Genomic DNA, 26,950 nt, shown 5'->3' with positions numbered 1-26,950 from the left:
TCTCTCTCTCTCTCTCTCTCTCTCTCTCTCTCTCTCTCTCTCTCTCTTAAGGGGACCAATATTTTTCTAGTCACTTAGGCTAGGAACCCTGGTGTCATTCTCAATTCCTCAATCTTCCATACCTCATATAGGTGATCAAACTGCCAAATGTTATTGCTTATATCTCCACAGCACCTCTTGCACTTACCTTCTCTCCACTTGCACAGTCTTTCATTCCCTCCCACTTGGACTATACTACACTGGCCTCCAAAATGGGCTCCCTGCCTCAAAGCTCTTCTTTCTCCCATCCATTTCTCCACAGCTGCCTAAGGTTTTCCTAAAGCACAAGTCTACCCATGTAACACCTCTGTTCGATAAACTTCAGTGACTCTCTCTTAATCCTAGAATCAAATATGAACTGTTTGACATATAACCCTTTTCCCCCGCTTCTGCCTCAGAATCCTCAATTTCCTTCAAACATCATCTCAATCAACAACTACATGAAACCTTTTTTATCCACCCAAGACCTCCAGGTGCTAGCACCTCCTCACTAAATTATCTTTTATTGATTCTGTGTACACTAATATAGGAACATAATGTCTCACCTGAGAAAGAGTTAACCTCCTTATATCCCCAAAGCCTGGCATAGTAGCTGGTATGTAGTAAGCACTTAATAAATAATTATTCATCAATTTTTTCTTAGATAAGTTGGAGTAGATGGCCACTGAAATTCCTTTCAACTCTCCACATCCATGTGCCACTCTATCCCCCAGGCATAAAGCATACAACCAATGCAAAGGCACCTAGGAGGGAGGTGAACAGGGAATGGCAAGTAGGCCACTTTGGCTAGAATGTAGAGAGCAAAGAAAGAACAAGATGATGGGGAATAAATAAACAGAAGCTCAGACAGGGCAGGAAACTAAGAGCAAGAATGAGGCCATGGCAGAGAGTAAAAGTCAGTAGGGTACCTGCCCTGCTTTTGGAAGTCAGCAGCAGGCCTAGGACTCACCTGAATGCAGTTTAGGGGACACAGACCCTCCTTCTAGGCACCAACAATTTCAGAAAGGTTCCTGATTCTTGATGATGGTCTCCAGAGGCCTGCCTGTGGCTTTCCAGAAAGCAAGGCCTCCTGGACTGTACAGCAGAGCGTTGGGCCTCTACGGACTGTAGTTCTGCTTCCTAAGGCTCAAGCTCTTCACCACCCCAGCTCCACAGGGATGATGGGGCTGGCCTCCTGCCTTCCTGTCTCCTTTCCTTTTCTCTTTCCTTCTTTCTATCCTTCCCTCCCTTTCTCTCTTTAGCTTAAGCTCTCCTCTCCACCTTCCCCCCCCCCCCACAATCCCTTTCCTTTTCTCAACATAGTCCTCCCTTCCCAATGTGATTGGCTGAGAAAAGGTCTCTGGACAGTGACAAAGAGCTGACCTCTGACCTCACCCCACACAGCCTTTTCTCTGAGAAAAAAAGCAAAGCTCTGTGTTCTCTCCCTCCGCCCCTAATGCCTCAGAACCCTTGCCCCTCCTCCTTGCTCTCCTGTCACTCACCTGCAGCTCTCCTCTGGTAAGTACTGCCTCAAGCTGAGTCTTGGCCTGCATAGGCCTCCTGACCTTAGCTCAGCCAAATCCCCAGGCTGAACTGCAGCCCAAGGCACTGGGCCCTCCCCTCCCTAGAGGACAGCTAGCTTCTTTTCTAGCCTCTTAGTGTGGTTTCTGTGGCTGAGCACCTTTGGAATGAAAATATTCCAGCCTCAGAGCCTGGACTCTGATGAAGTAAGATTAGGTACTGAGACTCAGGCTGGGCCCAGTTTCTTATTGGGTGCTGCTCTTCCATGTCTCCTTTAGAACTGGACTCTCCCTTTGCTCTCTTCCAGCTGCTTTCCTGAGCTTAGCTTTCCTCCCTTCCTATCATGTGCTTTCCTCCTAGGATTCCTCCCACTTACACCCTTTTCCGTCTAGGTTGCTCTCTTTTCCAGGGTTTTTGTCTTTCTGGTCTTCTCTCTCCAACTATTTAGGGAGAATCAATAGCTAGATTGTGTGTGGTTTGTCCTTCGTTCTGGAAGAGGGGCATGACATCAGGAAGGTGATGCCATGACTTGGGAGTTAATTAAATTTAGGTGAGGGAGGGCTATGCAAAGTCACCAGCCTCACTTTCTCCTCCAGATCCATTTGGGTCCAGTGGCTAGATATAGCTCTGGAAGACTGGAGATGATCCCAGATGCAGTGGGAGACCTTGACCATTTTAAGCTAAGGTCTTTCCAAGTTCTCACTTTGACTGAGGCAATACCCATTCATTGATTAGGGTTGTTTAAGCTATAGCTAAAAGACTCTCAATAGGGACTGCTGCAGAGTAGAAATACAAGGAATCAGATATGGTCCAGACATGGTCACTCAATTTGGCAGAGATGTAGCCCCCAAGCCAACAAACAAGAGATTGTGGCATGGCTACACAAACTACAATGTGTGAGAATAGTGGGGTATCAGGGTACTGTAAGAAATAATGTAAAGAATTCATAAAAATGCAGGAAGACTCATAAACTGAAGCAAAGAAAGCAGAACCAGGAGAACAATGTGCATAAAGACTACAATAATGAAATGGAAGGTAACACTGAAAGGCAACTGGATTATGAGTCCATGTAAGGCGCAGCTCAGGGCCACTTCCAATGGAAAGCCCTTCCCAATCCCCCTGGATGCTGGGGCCTTCCTTCTGCTGATCATCTCCAGTCTATCCTATGTATTATTTGTACATAGCTATTTACATGTTTTCTCCTCCATTAAACTGTAAGTTCCTTGAGAGCAAGGGCTATTTCTGTCTTTCTTCGTATTCCCAACACTCAGCATAGCAACTAGGACAATCAATGCTTATTGACTTGATCTGACCTGATTAGCACAGTCAAATGCTGCAGAGAAGTCAACAAGTTTGAGAAGTGGAAGAAAGCCAATACTTTAAGTAATAAAGAGATAAATACAAACCAATGTGTTTTTATTGACCTTAAGGAGATTAACTTCAACTGCATGATGGGGATGGGCACCATATTTCAAGGTTTTCAAAATGAATGAGATGTAAGTTTTTTTTTCTAGGAGGCTGACTCTTAAAGGGAGGAGATACAGTATATAAAATGACAGCTTAAAAGGATGATAAGGTCAAGTTGAAGGCTTTTTAAGAATTGGGGGGGATGACATAAGAATGTTTATAAGGAGCAGAAAGAGAACCAATGGACCAGAAGAGGTTTAAAATAAGGGCAACATGGAAGATAACTTTGTGAACAATCTGCCAAAAGAGATGAGAGATGATGGAACAGATGTCACAAGTAGAGGAGTTAGCTTTGGCCAGTATATTCTTCAAGATGAAACAAAGGAGAACAGAATGAGGGGTGATGAGAAAGTGATTGGAGTTGTGAAGGAGAGGGAGCTCCTAATGGGTAGCCTCAATTTTTTCAATAAAGTAGGAAGAGGGGTCCTTTGTTCAGAAGAATTGGGAAGAGGGTAGCATAAATGTTTTAGAAAGAGAAGTTTTGGAACAGCTACTGTGGAGAGAATGATGGTTAACCAGAGAATAGTGAAAAGTTTGATGTTTAACAGGGAGGATCCAGATAAGAGTGAATAACATAAATTTCTAGTGGACTCAGCACAGTTAGGTGACTTTATTTAGTAAAATTATGCAGTATTTAAGTAGGAGCAGAGCAGACAGATGGTGGGAAAAATGCAGGGTTGGGTTTTGAAAAGAGATGAGCAATTAAAGATAAAGGGAGAAAGGATACAAGGACAGGGTGAAGTTAAAATAATTCAGTAAAGGGTAAAGATTGTAAAGTTTATGAGTCTACAGTTATAGCAATCTAATCACTATGAGACTCTTGAGCACCAAAATCCCATGGGGTGCCATTGAATTAAGCCAATGTCTGGTCAGTATAAGGAGTCCCTAAGACATAGCACCAAAGTCCCCTTCTCTTAATTTTTGAGTCTATTCTCCTCCTGAATGCCATCAAAGGATCCCCACAGACTGATAAATTTTGACTACAGTTTTAAGAAAGGATTTTTCTAGGTTTTCTACCTTGGGGCCTTAAGGCCTAGGCCTGGTATCCAAAATACCCAAACAATTTAAGGCTTACCTGTACAGTCTGCCGGTCGGGGATACCACTGTACACAGAAATCTGGGGCCCAGCTCCAGTAGAACGGCTACCACCATTGCTGCTGTTGCTGCTGCTGTTGCTACTACTGACCCCGCTGTTACTGCTGGCAACTGTGGCACTGACAGATGTGGGTGGGGTTGTCAGCTCATTCTCCATGGCCTACAGGGTGACACAATCAGGGTACTCAGGAGACAAGTGGGCAAGTAAGAGCTGCAAAGAAAGAGAGAAATAAACCTAGAAGCATGAACTCAATTAGTTTCCATTAAAAAACCATTTATCAAATACCTATTATATGCAGAGCACTATGGTATGTGCTAGAGACACAAAGATAAGAATATAACAGTCCAAACCCTCAAAGGACTTCCATTCTACTTGGGAGGTAATGGGGTACGTGGGTGGTGGAACTGCTTTAAGAACGCATGACTGGGTACACAGGGGCAGGCCAGGAAGTGACAGAGCTGTGTGCAGGAGCAGGCCAGGAAGCGATGGCACTGGGAAGGCTGAGAGGAGGCCTGACCAACAAGGGGGGCAAGTTGTCCCACCAACCACAAGGGCCACTACCAGGCCTTTCACTAAAGGGCTGGGACTGGAAAGAGCAAGGTAAGAACCAAATGCAGGGCCCCTGTCCAGGACAGCAAATACTCCTGGGACTACTGCTCCATAGCCCAGAAATTTAAAAAAAAAACCCTATCAGGACCTCCAAGGACCAGGATGGCAGAGTGAATCCAGCCTGCTCCAACCCCGCCCCCCTGACCCTGAAAACATAGTAACTATTGCTCCAGGGCAAAAACCTTCAACAGTAAAGGCTTGGGAAACCTAGAAGAAGGGCGTGGCTAGGGCCCTGCCTCAAAATGGGTAGAAAGCAGACTACAAAGACTCTGGAGTCCTACTATCCTCCAAGGGAGGAACCAAACTCAGAGGGAGACAATGTGGACTCCACACCCACAGCTGAAACGTCTACAGGAAACAGATCCCAAACACAGAAAGCTCTCCTAGATGAGATCAAAAGGAACTTTGAAAACCAAATGAGAGAGATAGAAGACAAAACGAATAGTTCTTTTAAAATCAAAACTGAAGAATTAGAAAAATATTATGATGAAGAAAAAAGCTCCAAAGTGTATGATATGGAAAAGGAGCTCCAAAAACTAACCAAGGAAAATGATTTTCTAAAAACCAGAATCAACCAAATTGAAACAAATAACTCCATGAGGAACCAAGAATTAGTCAAATAAAACAACAAGAATGAAAAATTGGAAAAAGAGGTAAAATATCTCAATGGAAAAATAACTGACCTGGAAAACAGATCCAGGAGACATAACCTGAGAATCATAAGCCTACCAGAAAATCATGATGGAAAAATGAGCCTGGATAACATTATCCAAGAGCTCATTAACGAAAACTGCCCTGAGGTACTAGAACCTGAGGGTAAAATAGAAATTGAGAGAATCCACTGGATACCTGCTGAAAGAGATCCCAAATTGAAAAGTCCTCAAAATGTTGTGGCCAAACTTAAGAACTACCAGGTAAAAGAGAAAATACTTCAAGTGGCCAGAAAGAAACAATTCAAATATCGAGGAACCACAGTGAGGATTGCATAGGATTTGGCAGCCTCTACACTCTACACAATATTATCTACACTGAAAGATCAGAGATAGAGGAATTCAATTTTCCACAAGGCAAAAGAGCTCAGGTTACAACCAAGTATCACCTACCCAGCAAGACTGAGCATTTTCTTCCAGGCAAAGAGATGGTCATTCAACAATATAACAGATTTCCAGACCTTCCTGATGAAAAAGCCAGAACTCAATGGAAAATTCAACCTCCAATTATGAGATGCAAGAGTGACATAGAAAGGTAAACAAGGAAAACACACACACACCCTGTTATTTAATAAGAGCAAACTGTTTACAGACAAGTAGAGGGTATGAGTATAAATTACACAAAATGATGATTTAAAAAAATCTTATTAAGGGCTACAAAGGGACTGCTATGGAAGAAGAGGAATGAAGTGGAAAAGGGTAAATTATGCCACACAAAGAGGCATAAAAACAATATAGCAGAGGAAAAGAAGGGAGGGAGATGAGTATTATATGAGCTTTTCCCTCATTGGGTCTGGTGCAAGGAGGGAATAACAACCAGTTAAGCACAGGACTCTATGGAGAAGAGACGCAAAACGTGTCATATTAGAGGGAAAGAGGGGAGGGAGAGGAGCTTCGCATGAGATTTGTTCCTGTCACTCTTGGTGTGAAGAAGAAATAACATACTTCATTAAGTACAAAAATATCCTACAGGCAGTAGGAGGGGGAAAGGGCTCCAAAAGGTGGGGGGTGGTTAGTAGGGAGGGAAGAAGTAAGGGGGAAGGGGAGGAAAAGGGAGGGGGGCTGATAAGGGAATAATGAGGGAGGCAGTGGTCAAAAGGAAAACTATTAAGGAGGGGAAGGAAGAAGGAGAGAAAAAATATAAGCATTAACAAGGGAGGGAATAGGATGGAGGGAAAGAAACAGATAATAATCATAATTGTGAATGTGAATGGAATGAAATCTCCCATAAAACGGAGGCAGATAGCAGAATGGATTAAAAATCATAATCCTACAATATGCTCTTTACAAGAAACATATCTGAAACAGAGGGATATACACAGGGTAAAGGTAAAAGGCTGGAGTAAAATATATCATGCCTCAGCTAAAGTAAAAAAAGCAGGGGTAGCAATCCTTATCTCAGATAAAGCAAAAGCAAAAACTGATCTAATTAAAAGAGATAAGGAAGGAAACTATATCCTGCTAAAAGGCACCATCGAGAATGAAGCAATATCATTACTTAACATATATTCACCAAGTGGTATAGGATTCAAATTCCTAGAGGAAAAGGTAAGGGAATTAGAGGAAGAAATAGATAGCAAAACTATACTAGTAGGAGAACTTAATCTCCCCCTCTCTGAGCTTGATAAATCCAATCTCAAAATAAACAAGAAAGAAGTTAAGGAGGTGAATAGAATTTTAGAGAGGGTAGGTATGATAGATCTCTGGGGAAAACTGAATGGGGATAAAAAAGAATATAGCTTCTTCTCAGCGGTACATGGCACATACACAAAAATTAACCATGTACTAAGACATAAAAACCTCACAATTCAGTGCAGAAAGGCAGAAATAATAAATGCATCACTCTCAGATCATGATGCATTAAAAATCATATGCAATAAAGGGCCATGGAAAGACAGACTAAAAACGAATTGGAAACTAAACAATTTAATCCTAAAGAATGAGTGGGTCAAACAAGAAATCATAGAAACAATCAGTTACTTCATTCAAGAGAATGACAATAATGAGACAACATACCAAAATTTGTGGGATGCAGCAAAGGCAGTTCTTTGGGGAAGTTTTATATCCCTGAGTGCATACATGAATAAATTAGAGAAAAGAGAGGTCAATGAACTGGGCATGCAATTGAAAAAGCTAGAAAAAAAAAACAAATTGAAAATCCCCAATTAAATACTAAATTAGAAATACTGAAAACCAAAGGAGAGATTAATAAAATTGAAATTAAGAAAACTATTGAATTAATAAATAAAACTAAAAGCTGGTTTTATGAAAAAAAAAACAATAAAATTGATAGACCCTTAGTCAATATGATAAAAAAAGAAAGAAGAAAACCAAATTATGAGTATCAAAAACAAAAAGGGTGAACCTACCACCAATGAAGAGGAAATTAAAACAATAATTAGGAATTATTTTGCCCAGTTGTATGCACATAAATTTGACAATCTTAGTGAAATGGATGAATATTTACAAAAATATAGGTTACCCAAACTAACTGAAGAGGAAGTAAATTACTTAAATAACCCCATCTCAGAAAAAGAAATTGAACAAGTTGTCAGTGAACTAACTCCCTAGGAAAAAATCTCCAGGGCCAGATGGATTTACTAGTGAATTCTACCAAACATTTAAAGAATAATTGATTCCAATACTCTATAAACTATTTGGGAAAATTAGTGAAGGAGTCCTACCAAATTCTTTTTATGACACAAATATGGTACTGATACCTAAATCAGGAGGAGATAAAACAGAGAAAGAAAATTATAGACCAATCTCCCTCATGAATATAAATGCAAAAATTTTAAATAAAATATTAGCAAAAAGACTACAGTAACTTATTACAAGAATAATAGGATTTATTCCAGGAATGCAAGGATGGTTTAATATTAGGAAAACCATCAGTATAATTGATCATATCAACAATAAAACTAGCAAAAACCACATGATTATCTCAAGAAGATGCAGAAAAGGCTTTTGACAAAAATACAACATCCATTCCTATTAAAAACACTAGAAAGAATAGGAATAAATGGATCCTTCCTTAAAATAATAGGTAGCATCTATTTAAAGCCATCAGCAAGTATTATATGTAATGGGGAGAAGCTAGAAGCATTTCCAATAAGATCAGGGGTGAAACAAGGATGTCCACTATCACTGGATAGTGGTACTAGAAATGTTAGCAGTAGCAATTAGAGAAGAAAAAAAAATAAAAGGAATCAAATTAGGCAAAGAAGAGACCAAGCTATCACTCTTTGCAGGTGATATGATGATATACTTAGAGAATCCTAGAGAATCAAGTAAAAAAAATACTTGAGACAATAAATAAATTTGGCAAAGTTGCAGGATATAAAATAAACCCACATAAATCCTCAGCATTCCTATATATTTCTAATGAAATTCAACAGCAAGAGAGAGAAAGAGAAAACCCATTTAAAGTTACTGTAGACATTATAAAATATTTGAGCATCTACTTGCCAAAACAAACCCAAAACCTATATGAACACAACTACAAAACACTTTTCATACAAATAAAGTCAGGTCTAACTAATTGGAAAGACATCAATTCCTCGTGGCTGGGTCTAGCTAATATAATAAAAATGACAATTTTACCTAAATTAAATTATATATTTAGTGCCATACCAATCAGTTTACCAAAAAACTACTTTATAGAGCTAGAAAAAATAGTAACAAAATTCATTTGGAAGAACAAAAGGTCCAGAATATCAAGGGAATTAATGAAAAGAAATGCTAGGGATGGTAGACTATATTTATATAGACTATAAAATAGCTATACCAGATTTTAATCTGTACTATAAAGCAGCAGTCCTCAAAACTACTTGGTACTGGCTGAGGAATAGAGCAATGGATTATGGATCCATGGAATAGATTGGGTACACGAGACTCAGCAGTCAATGACTATAGTAATCTACTGTTTGATAAACCCAAAGACCCAATTTTGAGGATAATAACTCATTATTTGACAAAAACTGCTGGGAAAACTGGAATACAGTATGGCAGAAACTCGACATAGACCATTATCTAACACCATATACCAAAATCAAGTCTAAATGGATGCATGATCTAGGTATAAAGGCTGATACTCTAAGCAATCTGGGAACACAAGGAATAGTTTACCTGTCAGATTTGTGGAGAGGGGAAGACTTTATGACCAAACAAGAATTAGAGGGCATTATAAAATGCAATATGGATATTTCTGATTGCATTAAATTGAAAAGCTTCTGTACAAACAAAGCCAATGTAACCAGGATTAAAAGGGAAGTGGAAAACTGGGAAAGAATTTTTACAACCTATGTCACTGATAAAGGACTCATTTCTAAAATATACAGAGAATTGAGTCAAATTTATAAGAATACAAGTCATTCCCAAATTGATAAATGGTCAAGGGATATGAATAGGCAGTTTACAGAGGAAGAAATTAAAGATATTTATAAGCATATGAAAAAATGCTCTAAATCACTACTGATCAGAAAAATGCAAATCAAAACAACTCTGAGGTACCACATCTCACCAGTCAGATTGGCTAAGATGACAAAACAGGAAAATGACAAATGCTGGAGAGGATGTGGACAAATTGGAACACTAATGCATTGCTGGTGGAGTTGTGAACTGATCCAACCATTCTGGAAAGCAATCTGGAATTATGCCCAAAGGGCTATAAATAATTTCATACCCTTTGACCAAGCAATATCACTTCTAGGGTTGTATCCCAAAGAGATCATAGAAGTGGGAAAAAGACCCATATGTACAAAAATATTTATAGCAGTTCTTTTTGTGGTAGCAAAGAATTGGAAATTAAGGGGGTGCCCATCAATTGGGGAATGGCTGAACAAGTTGTGGTATATGCATGTTATGGAATACTATTGTGCAATAAGAAACTAGGAGCAAATGGACTTCATATTTACCTGGAGAGGCTTATACGAACTGATGCTGAGTGAGATGAGCAGAGCCAGGAGGAATTTGTACACAATTACAGACACAACATATGTGTGATGACCAACTTTGATAAACTGGACTCTTCTCAGCAATCCAGGGTCATAAGTCAACCCCAAAAGACTCATGATGGAGAGAGATGTTTATATTCAGAGAAAGAACTGAGATTGAACCCAGATTGAAGCAAACTACCTGCCCTTTTTCTTTTTCTTGTTTGGTTTTGTTTCCTCTTTCCCATTCTTCATTCCATCTGTTGCAATCCTTCTTTATAACCTGACTAATGTCGAATGTGAAAGTTTTTGCAGATACCATATTTGATTGTATGCTGCCATGGGGGGGGGTAGAAGGGAGGGAGAGAAAATTTGAAACTCAAGGAATTGTGGTAATGAATCTTGTAAACTAAAAGTAAACAAATTAATAAAGACAAAAAAAAAGAAACAAAAGATAAAAAAAAAAGAATGCACGACTGGCAGGTTTTCAAACAATCTTCAGTGAAAAGATGTCAGAATATAGGTTTCTAATTAGAAGTTATTCTCTCTAGGGTTGCCCTAGAGATGTAAGACAAGACTGCTCAGGTCTACAACAATCTCACATTGGGAAAAGGGTAAGACACAGTGAAATGTAGTGGGTTGAGATCACAGAGCACTCTGACGAGCAATGCACTGTGCAACAAATAATGGGGCCATAAAATGCCACTGTTATCCCACAGAGTTGTTGCAAGGATTAAGTAAGATGACATCTGTAAAAACGCTCATTTAGCACAGTGCCTGGCATATAGTAGTTATACAAATGCTTATTCCCACTCCCATCAACACTGGACAGAAGAGATGGGGACGGGATAGCTCTGACACAAGAATGGTTCTGAGATCTCTCTCTGTTTTTCCTCACTGCCTCAGTTTCCTTACTATCTCTTCTCCTTGCTCCAGATTCCCAATCTCCCCTTTGAGGGTACAAGATAGATTAAGAGAGAGACTGGAACCTGGGAGAACATTTAGCGGGCTAGCTAGTCTAATAGTGCTAAGCACAGAGGCATGAGAACATGGACAATAGCAGCGACAGAAGGAAGAGATAAAAAACAACAGCTCTTTATATTGGTATAGTACTTTATTGTAAAAACATGAACTATGATCCAAACAACATCTCTGCGAGTGGAATAGTACAGTTACTATTCTCCTTACTTTACATATGTGGAAACTAAGGTTCTATAATATGTACACAGTAATAGAGCTAATGTGAAAGGCAGGGTCTTCTATAGTTTGCATTGGGCTTCTCAGGAAGAACTCTAAAGAAAGTACATGAAGTAGCTCTGTAAAGAGAAAAAGGACAGCATGGCAGAGTGGGAAAAGCTCTGAATCTAGAGTCATAGGACCTGGGCTTAAACACTCCTTCTGCAACTTACTAGTTACGTGGCCTTGGATAGATTATGTTCCTTCTCTGGGCGTTCCTGATCTATAATATGCAGAGGTTGGACCAAGTGATCTCTAAGGCCCTTTTCAGCTCTAATTCCTGCATGAAGACTTTGTTCTAAATGAGAAGACAGAACAGAAGAGCATTTATTGGTTGTCCTATAAAGTGTCTCTTTCCCCTTATCCACACATGGTATTAGCGTTTTGTCCACAGGAACCATACTTGATTGAGTGCAGCATTTTTTAAGCTTCTCCAGACCTTTCACTTTCTAGACATCTCTGTCTTGCCTCCATCATTCTGAACTGTGGCCTCTCACAGACTTATGAGGAAGCTATCACCAAACCCAAGACTCTACCCAGACTCTTCTACTGTCTATTAATTTTCTTAAAATGAGTACCCATAATTTTTGGTGTAGCTGAACAAACAGTTATACTCTAATATAATGGAACAGTGTTGTACTGTAAGGAATGAGAAATGCAAGGAACTCAGAGAAACACAGAAAGAAGAGGTTATATGAAGTAATGCAGAGCACAGAAAGCAGACCCAAGAAAACAATATACATATGACTCAAAAAATGTGAATGATAACAGCACAAAAGACAGGTAAACTCAGAACTGAACAATCTCAGTTCTAAAGAACTGGTAGTGAAACAAATTTTCCTCTCAGTAGAGCACTGAGGGTGGGGAAGAGTAGAAAGGGGGGATTTCATATATGCTGTCAGACATGGGTGCTGTGTCCCTTAGTTTGTTTAAATGATTTTTTTTGTTGTTACCAGGAAGAGTTTGGATGGAAACAGAATTAAAGGAAAATGACTATGTTGCAAAAAAACAAAAAACAAAAACCTGCTAGGTAACTGACTATATCAGAGGTCTGAGAGAAAAGTCCTTTTAAGTATGTACAGCATGTTCTTCCTGACGCAAACAGTCTCCCACATGAATTTCAGGGCATACCCAGGACTGTCTCCTGTCAGCTTCCTGTGTAGCCAAAAAAAAAAAAAGCCTTTTGACTGCTGCTGAAATGGAACACATTGTGCCTACAAAAATCATTAACCCTTCACATCAGTCTATGGCTATGGTTCAGTTAGAACAGAATTCTAGAAGCTTCACGATGTGACTTTGGAGTCACATGGTATTTATGGCAATTCTGTTCCTGTTGTGTCTGTTCCTTCCTGCTCTCAGGTGAAGGCATATTGGAGACAGAATGACCACGTAAGGTTCGAAAGGTTGGAGGACCTGAAGTCCATTGACAATTGAACCCAATGCACCCACAAATGCCATCCCAAGAAACAATCTCTAGGTTCCTACCTAGAAGTGGACAAAGATGGCAGCAAGATACCATGTCCTTCAAGAAGGGGACTGATTCATCCATGAGCTAAACTACATTCATGATCTTAATGAGGCAAATACTTTGTAGCAACTGAGCCCACTCTCCAAAGGGACTGAGGTGGTATTGGGATGTGTCTGTTCCCACTTCAGGGAGTGTGTGTACTTCTGCTCTTGCTATGTGAGTTGAGGACCGCAGCTGAAAGATGAGGATTTCTGGCGAGGGAGGCTTGAGAAGAGAAGGAAAGATCTACAACAGGTGCTATGGACAACAGGACAGAGAATCAATGTGGGATGAGTAAAAGAATTGTCTTGACGCATGAGAGCACAGCTGATATTATAAATTTGTAGCACATGTGAGTGACTTCCTCCAGTACTCTTCAGTAATATGAATAGGAGCAGAGGAAATGGATTGTGGGGGTAATACAAGTTTGGGGTTCAGTAAAGCATGATCAGTGATAAGAGAAGGAAACAAGGGATTCAAGAACAAAGGACAGTGTAAAGTTGAACTGGTTCACTAAGAAAGAGAAACTGGGAAGAGAAGAAAGTTAGACAGATCAGGGGTGATGGCCTGGCAGAGTATTAACAGGTGTAGGGGTTGAGAATTGCAGTGGGGATAAATAACAAGTAGAGGAGGAATAATAAATAGAGAGGGATAGAATGACAGATTATTCTTGGATAAAGGAATTTCTGAAATATCAATTATGGAAGGAGAATATCTATGGGTGATGACAAGAGCAAGTTAGACTATCCTTATGTGTGGTTGAGGTGGAATAGAAGGTAAATTATGAGAGTCGAACAGGAATTGAGGAACTAGAGGAAAGATATATAGGCACACACACATATATGTACACATATATACATATACACATACATGTATATATATAATTTTTATATTCATCTATCTATCTATCTATCTATCTATCTATCTATCTATCTATCTATCTATCTATCTATCAAGAGAGGGAAGGAGTCCCTTTTGATTTAGTGTAGGAATTAAGATAAAGAGGAAAACTATGAGCCAGGCACTAAGCTCTGAGAAATGAGGGGGAATGATCTAAATAACGGTCACTAATATCTGGATTAGGTGAAGGAAAGGTTGCTGAGTGAAGGCAGGAAAAGAGAAATCTGATAGTAGTAATGGAAAGAAAGAAGAATTAGCTCCACCCCTAGGACTAGTAAGTGAGGGCCTAGGGGAGGTGGTCTGAAAGAAGGTACACTCAGCTGCAAAGGAACATCAAGGATGCACCGTTGTTCTGGGGTGGCTGGGTCTCCCTGAGAACCAGAAGATGGGAGCGAGAGGAATGGGTCTAAAATAAAGAGAAGTTTGTTAATTACAGAGCAGAAATCCCAGAGGACATGGTGGAAAAGGTAGGCCTATATGGTGCAAGGATAGGGGATAGGAGGGCTTAAGTGGAGGGTGAAGAAGTAAGTAGTAGGACTTCCAGAGTAGAATCTGCTCTTCAGGAGTCTGATATTGGTATCACTGAATTAATTCTTGGTTACCATAGCACAATGTTGATTCACGTTGAGCCTGCAGTCCACTAAAACTCCCAATCTTTTTCAGATGAACTATTTATAAAAAAATAGCTAGTAATTATGGAACACTTTAAAGTTGGAAAAATCCTTTACAGGAATTATCTCATTCAAATCTCACAAAAGCCTTGTGAGGCAGGTGCTATTATTATCCCCCTATTACAGATAAAGAAACTGAGACTTAGAAAGGTTAAGTAGGTCACATAGATTGAAAGTATTTGGGGCAGGATTTGAGCCCAGGTTTTCTCAATTCCTAGTCTAGTACTTTTATGTACTACAAGATACTATCTCTCAATTTTGAGCCCCAAAGTTCCATATTCGATGTCACCATTTGAGATTCAGCTCAATGTCACCATTTGAGATTCAGCCCAATGTTCTAGGCTTCAGGAGTGTTTTGGTCTGGTCATCCAGTGCATTACTCTCCTTCCCCTCCCTGTGTCATCTACACATCTAATAAGTATTTCAACTATGTCTCTGTCAGAATTGTTCATTAAAACGTCCAACAGCCTCAGGCTGAGCACATACCTATGCTTCCTTGCTCTTCCTCCAAGACTGGCCCACCTTCTTTGTTGTTCACATATTTCCTGGGTAACAAGAATCAGAATCCTAGGATTTGGCAGTTGGAATAAACCTCAGCAGCCATCTAGCCTAACTCATGCATGAAGGAATGCCTGCTATGTAACCCACCCAACAAGCCTTCATCTAGCCTCTTCCTGAAGACCACCATGGAAAGGGAACTCACCACCTCTCAGGGAAGACTACTCTGAATTTGGTCAGCTCTCATTACTGGAGGGTTTTCTCAACATCAAGCTTACACTAGCCTCTTTGAAATTTCTACTCACTGCTCCTGGTTCTGATCCCTGGGGTCAAAGACAGTAAATGTAACTCCTTCTCCACAAGACAATCCCTTCAAATATATGAATACAGCTATCATTTTATGTCCTCCCTGAGACTTCTTTTCCCTAGGCTAATCATGACCCTTTCCTGATTCTCATATGTCACGAACTCAAGACCCTTCACCATCCCAGCTGCCTTCCTTTGGACACTCTCCAATTTATCAATGTCTTCGTAAACTGTGGTGCCCAGAGTACAGCACTAGAGATAAGATCTGACAAGGGCAAAGTACAGTGGGATTACCACTTCCCTTCTCCTGGAAGCTATGCCCTGACTAATGTGGCCCAAGACAACATTAACATTTTTGTCTTTTATATCCCACTGCTGACTCCTACTGAGTTAGTGATTCACTAAATACCCCAAGACTCTTTTCAGAACAATTGCTTTCCACCCATGCCTCTCCTATCTTGTATTGTGAAGTTAGTTGATTTCAGAATTTGTAATCTTATCAAATGCAGCCCAATGCTCATTCAAACATTTCTGAATCCATCTGATTGTATTATCAATGAATCGCTATTTCTCCAATTTGTCCACAAGAAAAGCAGGATATACTTTATCAAAAGTTTTGCTAAGAGGTGGCTAGGTGGTGCAGTGAATAGTGCACTGACCCTGGAGTCAGGAAGACCTGAGTTCAAATCCAGCCTCAGACACTTGACATACCAGCCATGTGACCTTGGGCAAGTTACTTAACCCCAATTGTCCTGCCTTCTCCTCTCCAAAAAGCAAAAAAAAAAAAAAAGTTTTGCTAAAATCTAGGTAAACTATATCCACAGCACTGGCCTCAATTAGTTTATTAATCCTGTGCAAAAAGGAAATAGGGTTGGTCTGTCTTGACTTGTTCTTCATTAAACCACTGCTTCCCTTTCCAGATATTCTCCAACCATTGGTTTAATGATCTTTTCTAGAATTTTCCCAGGAGCTGAAGTCACAGTTACTGGTGTTCTTTGACTCTTTCACTTTTTTGAAAATTGGGGTATTTGCCTTTCTCCAATTTTGTGGCACTCATCTTATTCTCCATGATCTTTCAAATATTACTGAGGGTAGCTCAGCAATCACATATGCCAGTTCATTCGGGACCCAAGAATTGGTTCATCTGGGCCAGATAACTTGAATTCATCAAGAGTAGCTCAGTGTCCTCTTACTGTCTCCTCCCTTATCTTGGCTATCAGTTTCCTGTGAATCATTTTATCAGTCATCTCCAGTATAAAACACATTTTCCTTTGCAGAGAACATAGAAACAAAATATGAACTGAATAGCTTTACCTTCTGTCTGCTGTTAATTATTATTTCCCCATTCACCTCAAGGAAAAGTCCCATCCCTTCTCTGATTTTCCTTTTTATCTAAATATAACTAAAAGTCTATTTTGTAGTCCTTAGCTTCCCTCAACAACTTCAGGTGATTATGATTTTTAGAATCATAATAATAACAACAAATTTTAAAAATAAGCATGCAAAGGAGAAAGTTACTATGGGAATAGAGAAGACCAGGGTTTGTTTTCAGAGGAGGATACTGAAGCAAAAAAGGTCTCTCCTACCCCAAAAAGTAACATCAAATGGTCAACTGCCCAAAAAGAATGCACAGAACATTTTTTCCTTTGTAAAAAAAATTTAATATTTTATTTTCCCCAATTACATGCAAAAACAATTTTTTAACATTCACTTAAAACTTTTTTTTTGAGTTCTAAATTTTTTCCTTCTCTCCCCTCTCTACCTCAATGAGAAAGCAAACAATTTTTTTTTCATTCATTCATCCATGCATTTATTTGTTTGTTTTTTTAGTGGGGAAATAATGTGATCATAATTTGTTGCCAGGGACATTATGTGGAAGTAAAAGTTACTTGGAATCAGTGTTTGCACAGTGCTAGACTGAAGAGACTTAGAAGATTACCACTACAGTTTGATCTCAAGAGTAGGAAGGGAGATATTACTGATGAGTCAACTAGTCTCACTCCAGCTGAGGCTGCTTGCTTTTCATGCTTCTTGTATTTGATAGTCACATTTTCTATTCAGCTCTGGTCTTTTCATCAAGAATGCTTGAAAGTTCTTTATTTTATTGAATATCCATTTCCCCCCCTAAAGTATTATGCTCAGTCTTGTTGGGTAGGTGATTCTTGGTTTTAATCCTAGCTCCTTCGACCTCTGGAATATCTTAGTCCCAGTCCTCCACAGAAGCTGCTAAATCTTGTGTTATCCTGATTGCATTTCTACAATATTTAAATTGTTTCTCTCTGGCTACTTGTGATATTTTCTACTTGATCTGGGAACTCTGGAATTTGGCTACAATATTCCCAGGAGTTTACTTTTTGGGATCTTTTTCAGGAGGTGATCAGTGGATTGTTCCAATTTCTATTTTCCCCTCTGGTTTTAGAATATCAGGGCAGTTTTCCTTGATAATTTCTTGAAAGATGATGTCTATTCTCTTTTTCTAATCCTTGCTTTCAGGTAGTCCAATAATTTTTAAATTATCTCCCTGGATCTATTTTCCAGGTCAGTTGTTTTTCCAATGAGATATTTCACATTGTCTTCTATTTTTTCATCTTTTGGTTTTATTTTATAATTTCTTGATTTTTCATGAAGTCATTAGCTTCAATTTCCTCCATTCTAATTTTGAAGGAATTATTTTCTTCAGTGAGCTTTTGGACCTCCTTTTCCATTTGGCCAGTTTTGTTTTTAAAGGCATTCTCCTCCTTATTGGTTTTTGGACTTCTTTTGTTATTTGGGTTAGTCTATTTTTTAAGGTGTTATTTTCTTCAGCATTTTTTGATCTCCTTTAGCAAGCTGTTGACTTGCTTTTCATGATTTCCTTGCATCACTCTTATTTCTCTTCCCAATTTTCCTTCTACTTCTCTTACTTGATTTTCAAAATCCTTTTTGAGCTCTTCCATGGCCTGTGACTAATTCATATATTTTTGGAGGCTTTGGATGTAGGAATTTTGACTTTGTTGTCTTCTTTTGGTTGTGTGTTTTGATCTTCCTTGTAACCAAAAGTAAGATTCCATAGTCCAATTTTTTTTCCCACTGTTTGTTCCTTTTCCCAGCCAATTACTTGACTTCTTAGCTCTTTGTTAAGGCAGGACTCTGCTTCCAGTGTGGAGGGTATACTTTCCCAGGCTTCAGAGGTTTTGTGCAGCTGTTTTCAGAGATATTTGTTGGGACCTGTAAATTTTTAGTTCTCCCAAGGTTATATGATCAAAGGAGAGATATTTACTCTACTCCTGGTCTGTGTTCTGGTCTGTGAGTGACCACAAGCACTCTTTTCTGCCTTGGAACTGTGAGGAGGATTCTCTCTCCACCATTACCACAAGCTCTGCCACACCAGAACTCCTTCTCACCTCAGGACTGCAACCAAGATGCAAGCAGAGCAAAGCAAGAGTATCCTGCCTCAGTGCCATCAAAGAGATCCCTACAATCTCCCTCTGGTCAGCTGCTTTGATCCCCTACCATCTGTGGGCCAAGAGATCCAGAAGCAGCAGCAGCTGCTACTGCCGCTGCCCTGGGGCCAGATCCTGCTCCTCTTTCACCCAGGTCTGACAGACCTTTCCTACTGACCTCCTAAGTTGTCTTTGACATTTATAGGTTCAGAAATCTGGAAACCACCACAGCTGCCAGTGATTAAGTGCTCTGAGGCCTGCTCCAGGTTTGGTGGGGGCCTGTCTGTGCTAGCCCAGCCAATGCTGGACTGTGTTCCTCTATCAAACTGTTGCAACTGACCTTCCAGGTTACCTTGGGCTGGAAATTTGTTTTACTCCATCATTTTGTGGGTTCTTCTGCTTTAGAATTTGTTTAGAGTCATTTTTTACAGGTATCTGGAGAGGTTTGGGGGAGCTCTCCTTTTGCTTTTACTCCACCATCTTGGCTCTACCCACGCCCTCTCAAGAATTCACACAACTTTAAAGACTTCAAAAATCAAATGAGAGAAATTGATAAAAAAATTTTTTAAAAAAGATAAGAACAATCCAAGAAAAACAGATACAGAATCTTAAGGAAGAAAATGACTCTTTCAAAATCAGAACTGGGTAAGGGGAAGCCAGCAAAATTATAAGAGATCAATATATAGTAAAACAAAATATAAAGAATGAAAAAATAGAAAAGAATGTGAAACATCTCCTAAGAAAAACAATTGATCTGGGGAACAGATCAAGAAGAGAAAACATGAGAATAATCAGACTACCTGAAAGCTATGATCAAAAGTAGAATCTTGATACAATAATACAAGAAATAATTCAAGAAAACTGTCTTGAAGTGTTAGAACGAGAAGAGGATATAAAAACAGAAAAAATACACCGATCACTTCCTGAAAGAGATCCTACAAGGAAAAACTATAGTAATATCATAGCTAAATTCTGAAACTCCCCACTCAAGGAGAAAATATTATAAAGAATAAGAAAAATATGGTGGAGCCACAATTAGAATTATACAAGACCTATCAGTGGCTACACTAAAAGACCACAGGTCTTGAAACACTATATATGAAAGAGCAAAAGAACCGGTGTTGTGACCAAAAATATCACACCCAGCAAAGTTAAGCATAATCCTGAATGAAAAAAAAAGATATTCGATGAATTGCCAGACTTCCGGGATTTTGTTGCAAAAAGATCTGAACTTAATAGAAAATGTGACAATGCAATACCCAAGAGAAATATAAGGTAAACACTGAAGACTAACTACAAGGGACTCAATAAGAATAGACTGTTCACTTTTTATACAAGGAAATATAAACTGTATGTCTAAGACTGCAATTAGTAACTGGGCAGCAAGAAATAAAGATTGGGGTAGAGCTGAGTATGATGTGATTCTAAAAAGTCTTTTTACCTTTTCCTTCTAGGAAAAGGTAAAAAGAGTAAACATATTATACAAATGAAGTGTGAGAAGAAGAATTAAAACAGAGTAAAGAATCAGATGGGGGAGAAGGGCTAGCAGTTCTGGAATCCTACTCTCTATTAGGAATAGGTTAAAGAAGAAATAATATATATAAAATTCAGAAAGAAAGAAGGCAAAGGGGATAGGGACAGAGGAAAGCATAAGGGATTTTTAAAGGGAACCCAACTCACATCAGATCTGGGTTAAAGAGACAGCAATATATACCCTTAGAAGGTAATAAAAGTATTCTAAACTTATAAAGTGAGGGTGAGGGATTAGGATAAGGAGGGGTATAGAAGGGTGTCTAGGTTAATGGGAATGAGATAAAGAGGGAATAACATATATTTGGAAGGCTATCAAAGTCTTCTAAATTCAACTAGAAACAAGAGGGTAAAGGGAAAGGAGGGGAGAAGGATAAGGGAGGGATCTTTGGAGAAGGGGTAGGTTAAGTAGGGCAAGGTAATGGGTAGAAGTAAGGTAGAGGAGTAAGGAGGGATAGAAAATAAGAGTGATGGGGTGGCTAGGTGGCACAATGAATAGATCACCAGCCCTGGAGTCAGGAGGACCTGAGTTCAAATCCGGCCTCAGACACTTAACACAAAAACTAGCCATGTGACCTCAGGCAAGTCACTTAACCCCAATTTCCCTCCAAAAAGAAATAAAAAAATAAGAGTTATACATAAACATAAAATAAAAATCAGGAGTAGAATTTACTAGGAAAAAAAGCAGGGGTAATAATTATGATCTCAGATAAAGTTAAAGCTAAAATAGATTTAAACAAAAGAGAAAAATAGGAGTACTATACTATATAGCCATATTAATATTGTTTTAGACTATTTAAAACAACTAGATAGTATAAAGTTGGAATGTTGCTGTGGTATAGGAAATGATGAGTTGGTGGACTTAAAAACTATGGAAAGACTTGGACTTATAAAGGAAGATGCTGTCCACCCTCAGAGAATGAGAGAAAAAAAAGTATAGTGCAGTCTTACATAGATGCACATGAATGTCTATATATGAGTATGATTATAGACATCTAAATATAAGTATATGTATGTAAGTGTATGTATGTATGTGTATATATATGTTTGTATGTATAGGTCTATATATAAGTACAAAATATATAAATATAAAAATATATCCATGCTTAATTTTAGCCTTCTTGGGTGGGGGGAAGGAAGGGGGAAAAAGAACAAAGTAAAAAGTGCACAGCAGAGAATAAAAGAAAATTTACAAGGAAGAAAAGATGGACAGCTCTGAAGACAATGTGTAGTACTTATATATGCTTTCCTGAAATGGAAATTTATTGCTGTAAATTTTGAATCCTCTCATGTTCTGCTGTGCACATGGCAATGCTTTTCCCCCCTTTTCTTATATTATATTTAAGTTTAAAATAAATTTTAAAAATTTGCTTATGGGATTTCTCTCTGGGAGGGGACAGGGTGAGGGATACTATAAAAAATAAATCAATAAAAAAGTATTTTAAAAGAAAATACAGCATAATTTCCATAATGTGATGGATCTTTCTTTCCTTTTCCATTCTGAGAGTAGCTCACTGTCTCTCTGTAATGTCTATCCATAATATATGTACTGAGAGAAAAACTCAAAGGTCTATTCCTCCAACTGCAATCACTATAGCCTGAGCAATAGGAATTCTTCATTCACTTGGTTTGTCTTGTGTGAACTGATGTCTTCTGCATGTATGCAGGTAATTATTAATATGGTCTATTCTTATTATCCAACGAATTTGAACTCTAACACCTCAGTATTTGATGTGCTATATGAGGAAGTGGAAATGACATTCCAGAAATTAATATTGGGAAGAATTGCTAGATTGTACCCAATTACACACAGATATTCACAATGGAGGTGACACAATTTTGAAAGCATTAAGGAATTGGTTTTCAATGCCTCTCTAAGGTGGATGGCAAAGAGATACTTATGATTTGGAAATACCTATATGTGTGTGTGTATACACATATATATTCCAAAAAACAAACAAGAGGACACAAGCAACTCCTGTCACATATCACTTTCTCATCTCTACAAAACCTTTAAGAGAATGTTCTAAATACTGATGATATTCTTGAGGAAAATAAGAGAACATGAACTCTAATAGTGATAAATATGGAATTCTACACCTGGATTTAAAAAATATACTGTAAGGGGCAGCCAGGTGGCTCAATGAGTAAGAGCACTGGCCCCAGAGTCGGGATGACCTGGGATCAAATCCAGGCTCAGATACTTAGCACCACACCCAGAAATAACTGGCCGTGTAACCTTGAGCAAGTTACTTAACCCCAATTGCTTTAAAAATATATATATACACTGTATAAGATAGGGAGGCATAGTTGGCTAATAGCAACTGACATGTAGCACTCTTACCGAGAACTTTAATGAATTATCTTAATTTGAGATTCATACTAACCTTAGTATGGTAGTTACTATGGGTGTTGTTATCCACATTTTGTAGATAAGGAGACTTAGACCTATAGGCTTACTCACTGGTTTTGTCAAAGGAAGGTTTTAAACTCACGTCTTCCTAATTCCAAGTCAAGCACACTGTCCAGCATCACACATTACTTGCAACTCATGTGAAAAAATATATGGGGGAATTTTAGTAGAGAAAAAACTCAATCTAAGTTTATGGTATTATTATATAGTATCAGGCTATATTAATATAAAAGTTCAGTGCTAAAAACAAGGAAAGTGATAATATTGTATTCTTCCTTGGTCAGACGACATCTAAAATATTGTCTTCAGTTCTAGGTCCCACATTTTAAGAAGGGCACTGCTAACTCCCGAGAAGGGACAAGAGAAAGGCAACAAGGATAGTGAGGAGATTGGAAATCAGAAGAAACGGAAGACTTTTAGACTCGGCAGTGGGAAAAATGTATTAAAATTGTATCTTGTTCTGGTTCCCCAGACCACCTTCTCCCCTTCTAGTTAATACAATAAGTAAGTTTGTAGGTAGCTAGTATAAAGCAACTATAGTGGGAAGTTAGATTGCAAAGGGGAATCTAGAAGTCACTTACAGACTGTCTCATAGATCAAGGGAACATAACAATCACTTGCTAGGCAGTATCACAAATTAACTAAAAATCATATCCTTGAGACTATGTGCTAAATCAGGGGAATCTAGCTAGGCATTGCTATAAGGGCCTTGTGGTCCATAAGACAGTCACAGTAAGACCAGCAGAGCGCCAAATGTTGTTAACTTTGAGATGATGTGAATATGATAATGAACCAATGCTAAAGTGTTGTTGATAACTTTGAGATGATCTGGCTATGTTAATGCATTAACACCAAGGTGGCACAGATAAGACTTAATTTGTCCCCCGCCAAAACTACAAAAATGAAACCCCAAATTCCTGGTCTTTCCTCGTAAGTACCCAAAGAACTGGGCATGCCTGTATCAATTCAATAATTCTATAAATTAGTAGTTCAGGAGACATCACCACTACCTTCAAGTACATGAAGAGTGGTTAGGGAGACAAGGATTTATACATTTTACTTAGCCTCTCAGAATTATGACCAATGGATGAATATTACAATGAAGTAGATTTCAGCTCAATGATGTTTAAAGTTATCCCCAAAATGGAGTAGGTCGCCTTGGTTGCAGGTGTCTTAACAGGCTGATTGCTTGTGTGCTTCAAGTCAGGGTTGGACTTTCTGAGGTCTCACCTAATTGTAAAATTATATGATTTTTTCATTCCTTCCACAACAGAACAAAATCTTTAAAAAGTTAACAAATGCCTAAAGCATTTAGGGTCCTGTGCAAGTCCCTGATCATACAAAGAAGCATAAGAAAATTTTTTTTTTTTAAGCAATTGGGGTTAAGTAACTTGCTCAAGGTTACATGGCCAGTTATTTCTGGGTGTGGTGCTGAGTGTCTGAGCCTGGGATTCGATCTCCAGGTCATCCCGACACTGGAGCTGGTGCTCTTACTCGCTGTGCTACCTGGCCGCCCCATGGCCCTCACTTTCAATCAGCTTATAGTCTAGTTAGGTAAACAGGACATGAAAAGTCCCCCTTGTCCTTTCTGCACCACCTCCTACTGGATACTTTAATTTCCTTTGGATTCTAAGATAATATACTCTCTTAATTCTTCTCTTGCCTTCATTTTCTCCCCAATTAATAACTTTTATTCATAACTTTTGTTCATGGGCTGCAAAAAGGCATAAATAAAACTTATTAATAGGGAAAAAAGAAAGGGGACAAAAAGTCAAGAACCAAGATACTATCTCTGATGTTAATTGCAGAATGTCAGAATAGCAGAAAGTAAAGAAGGCCTCTAGCAATGTTACAGTGTACCTACCATGGAGAACTTTGGAAGAGAACATGGACAACAGTTTCATAGGATGGATATGTATGAATGGGGTACAATCTGCATTACTGTAGGTACTCTATAAAGTGATGACAGATCTAATGGAGTATTTGAATATTGTAGATTTATGCCTTTTTAAAATATCTGAATATTTCCCAGCATCTTCCCTCCCCTACTTAGCCCCCTTATAACAAAGAAAAACTCAAGCAAGACCCAAATGACAAATCCACTGTGTCCAATAGGATCTCACAGCCTGACATCATTCCACACCCATCATCTCCTAGGCCCTCTTTCTTCTCAAATGACCAAGCAGCAACTTCTGATCCATGAAACCATGAACTAGTTAAAATATTTATCAAGTACCAAGTATTCATCATGAATTCACTAGGAAAGATAAAAATATAAATCAGACATGGTTCCTACTCTCAAGATATCAACAATCTAGTAAGAGCAATTAGATGCATTTGCAGATAAAGATGTATGTTCACAAGATAAATGAATGGTAGAGTGAAAAGAAGACTGGACTTGGAATCATAAAACCCAGGGTTAGGTCTGGCTTCTGGTATTTACTAGCTGTGTGATCTTAGACAAGTCATTTCCTTTGAATGTATGATTCAGTTTATTCATCTTTAAATAAGGGGGCTAAACTAGATTACTTCTAGGGTTCTTTCCAGTTCTAACATTCTTTGATTCTGTGCTCCCAGTACCAAGTGCTCTCAGACAATCAGGGATTCATTATGGAGGGCACTGAATGCCAGAATAAAGAGTATAGACTTTTTTAGCTAGACAATGAGGAGATGCAGAAGATACCCAAACAGAGAAGTGAAGTAACAGGATACAATCTGTGCAGGGTGATATAAGAACAGGAAGCCAGGCATGTTGGGGGTGTTTTCTGCTCAGTTTCCCAAGCCACTATGTGTATAAGTTTTTATCCTTCTATATCCCTTCCAATAAATACTCTCTTCCTCAAAGGGACACTTTAAATGGCATACTGACTGCAACAGGCTTATATGATGATCTTATAGGTCTCTGTTGCCCAAAAGGCCTAGGACCAGTGGCTGGAGAAATGCTGATAAGGCTCCTCACTCTCCACTCTTCCTACCACCCCTCCCCAGGTGCCAACAAGTCTAGGAAATACTAGGCTTCAGTCTCTAGAGTCGGGGTAATTCATTTGCTGTGGACTGAAGCTGTGACTGATATTCTGGTGCAGTAGAGACAGAGCCCTGACAACTCTGCCTGAAGCCTTTCGGGGGCATTTGTGAGGGACTCAGGCAGAGGTCAGCAGGAAATGAGAGGTCTGGTCAGATCCATAAAAGCTGGTGTGACAACTGTTGCAACAGATGCTGGAGTCTCTGGGGAACTGGGCTGGGCAAAGCAGGCCGAGGTAAGACAAGGTGAGTGGGTTCCTTCTCTGCTGCTCTGAGTGCCAGCTGACAACTGGGCAAGGGAAACAGAAGCAGTAAAGAGCTTGGGAAAAGAGACCAGAGTTAAAGCACTGGTTCGCAGCAGTCTAGTTATATAATCTTCCTGGAAAAACCCAGGACCCAGGTCAGTAGGGCTAGTTCTGAAAACCAACTATATAACTATGGCCTGGCAGGTGGGAGTGGGAGAGGAAGATGGAAAACGGTTAGGCAGCAACTCATGTGGAAAACATTTGGGGGTTTAACTGAACCACAAGTTCAATAGGACAAGGCAGCCCCCAAAAGCAAATACAATTGTACACTGTAGTAAAAGCTGAAACATGGCAAGAGCTAGCCCAAGAGGGATGACGACAGTTCCGCTGGATGTACAGCCTTGGCCAGACGACATCTGGAGACTCCTTTCACTTCTGAGTGCCCCATTATAGGCATGGTGTTTATCTGAAGCCTTGTGACCAGGATGGTGCTGGGCCTCCTATGGAGAGGGAGCTTGGAAAGAGTATTTTTTTTTGGGGGGGGGCTGGTTCAAGAGAGCAGGGGTGCAGAGGGGACCAAAGGGGCAGCATAGTTAGCTTGAAGCCTTAGTACGATACAGAGCAATCTTCAAGTATTTGAAAGGCTGTCAACTGAAAGAGGGATTAACGTTGTTTTTCTTGGCCCCAGCATGCATATCTTAATAAATGTTGCTTAAATGTTTGCTGCAGGAATGAGGAACAATGGGTGTAAGCTAGCGAGAAACAGATTTCTGCTCCATATAAGGATAAACTTCCTAACAATCAGAGCTATCAAAAGTTGTAATGAATTCAATACAACCGTCATTA

The 26,950-nt window shown here is 39.2% G+C and overlaps 1 protein-coding gene across 1 annotated transcript in view; it reads right to left on the bottom strand.

Moving 5' to 3' along the window:
• Positions 1–26,950, bottom strand: part of PHC2 (polyhomeotic homolog 2) — a 162,328-nt gene that overhangs the window by 72,331 nt on the left and 63,047 nt on the right. The window contains exon 3 of the mRNA XM_069078435.1: positions 4,082–4,312. Coding sequence (XP_068934536.1) covers positions 4,082–4,258 — 177 coding nt within the window. The 5' untranslated portion in view covers positions 4,259–4,312. The remainder of the gene's footprint in view (positions 1–4,081; positions 4,313–26,950) is intronic.

The sequence above is a fragment of the Petaurus breviceps genome, unplaced genomic scaffold (assembly GCF_028583685.1).
Source record: "Petaurus breviceps papuanus isolate PSGF00001 unplaced genomic scaffold, PetGlider_PUasm1.0 91041, whole genome shotgun sequence".
NCBI classification, from domain to species: Eukaryota; Metazoa; Chordata; class Mammalia; order Diprotodontia; family Petauridae; genus Petaurus; species Petaurus breviceps.
Note: the sequence above shows the minus strand (reverse complement) of the source record. Positions and strands in the feature narration are given on the sequence as shown.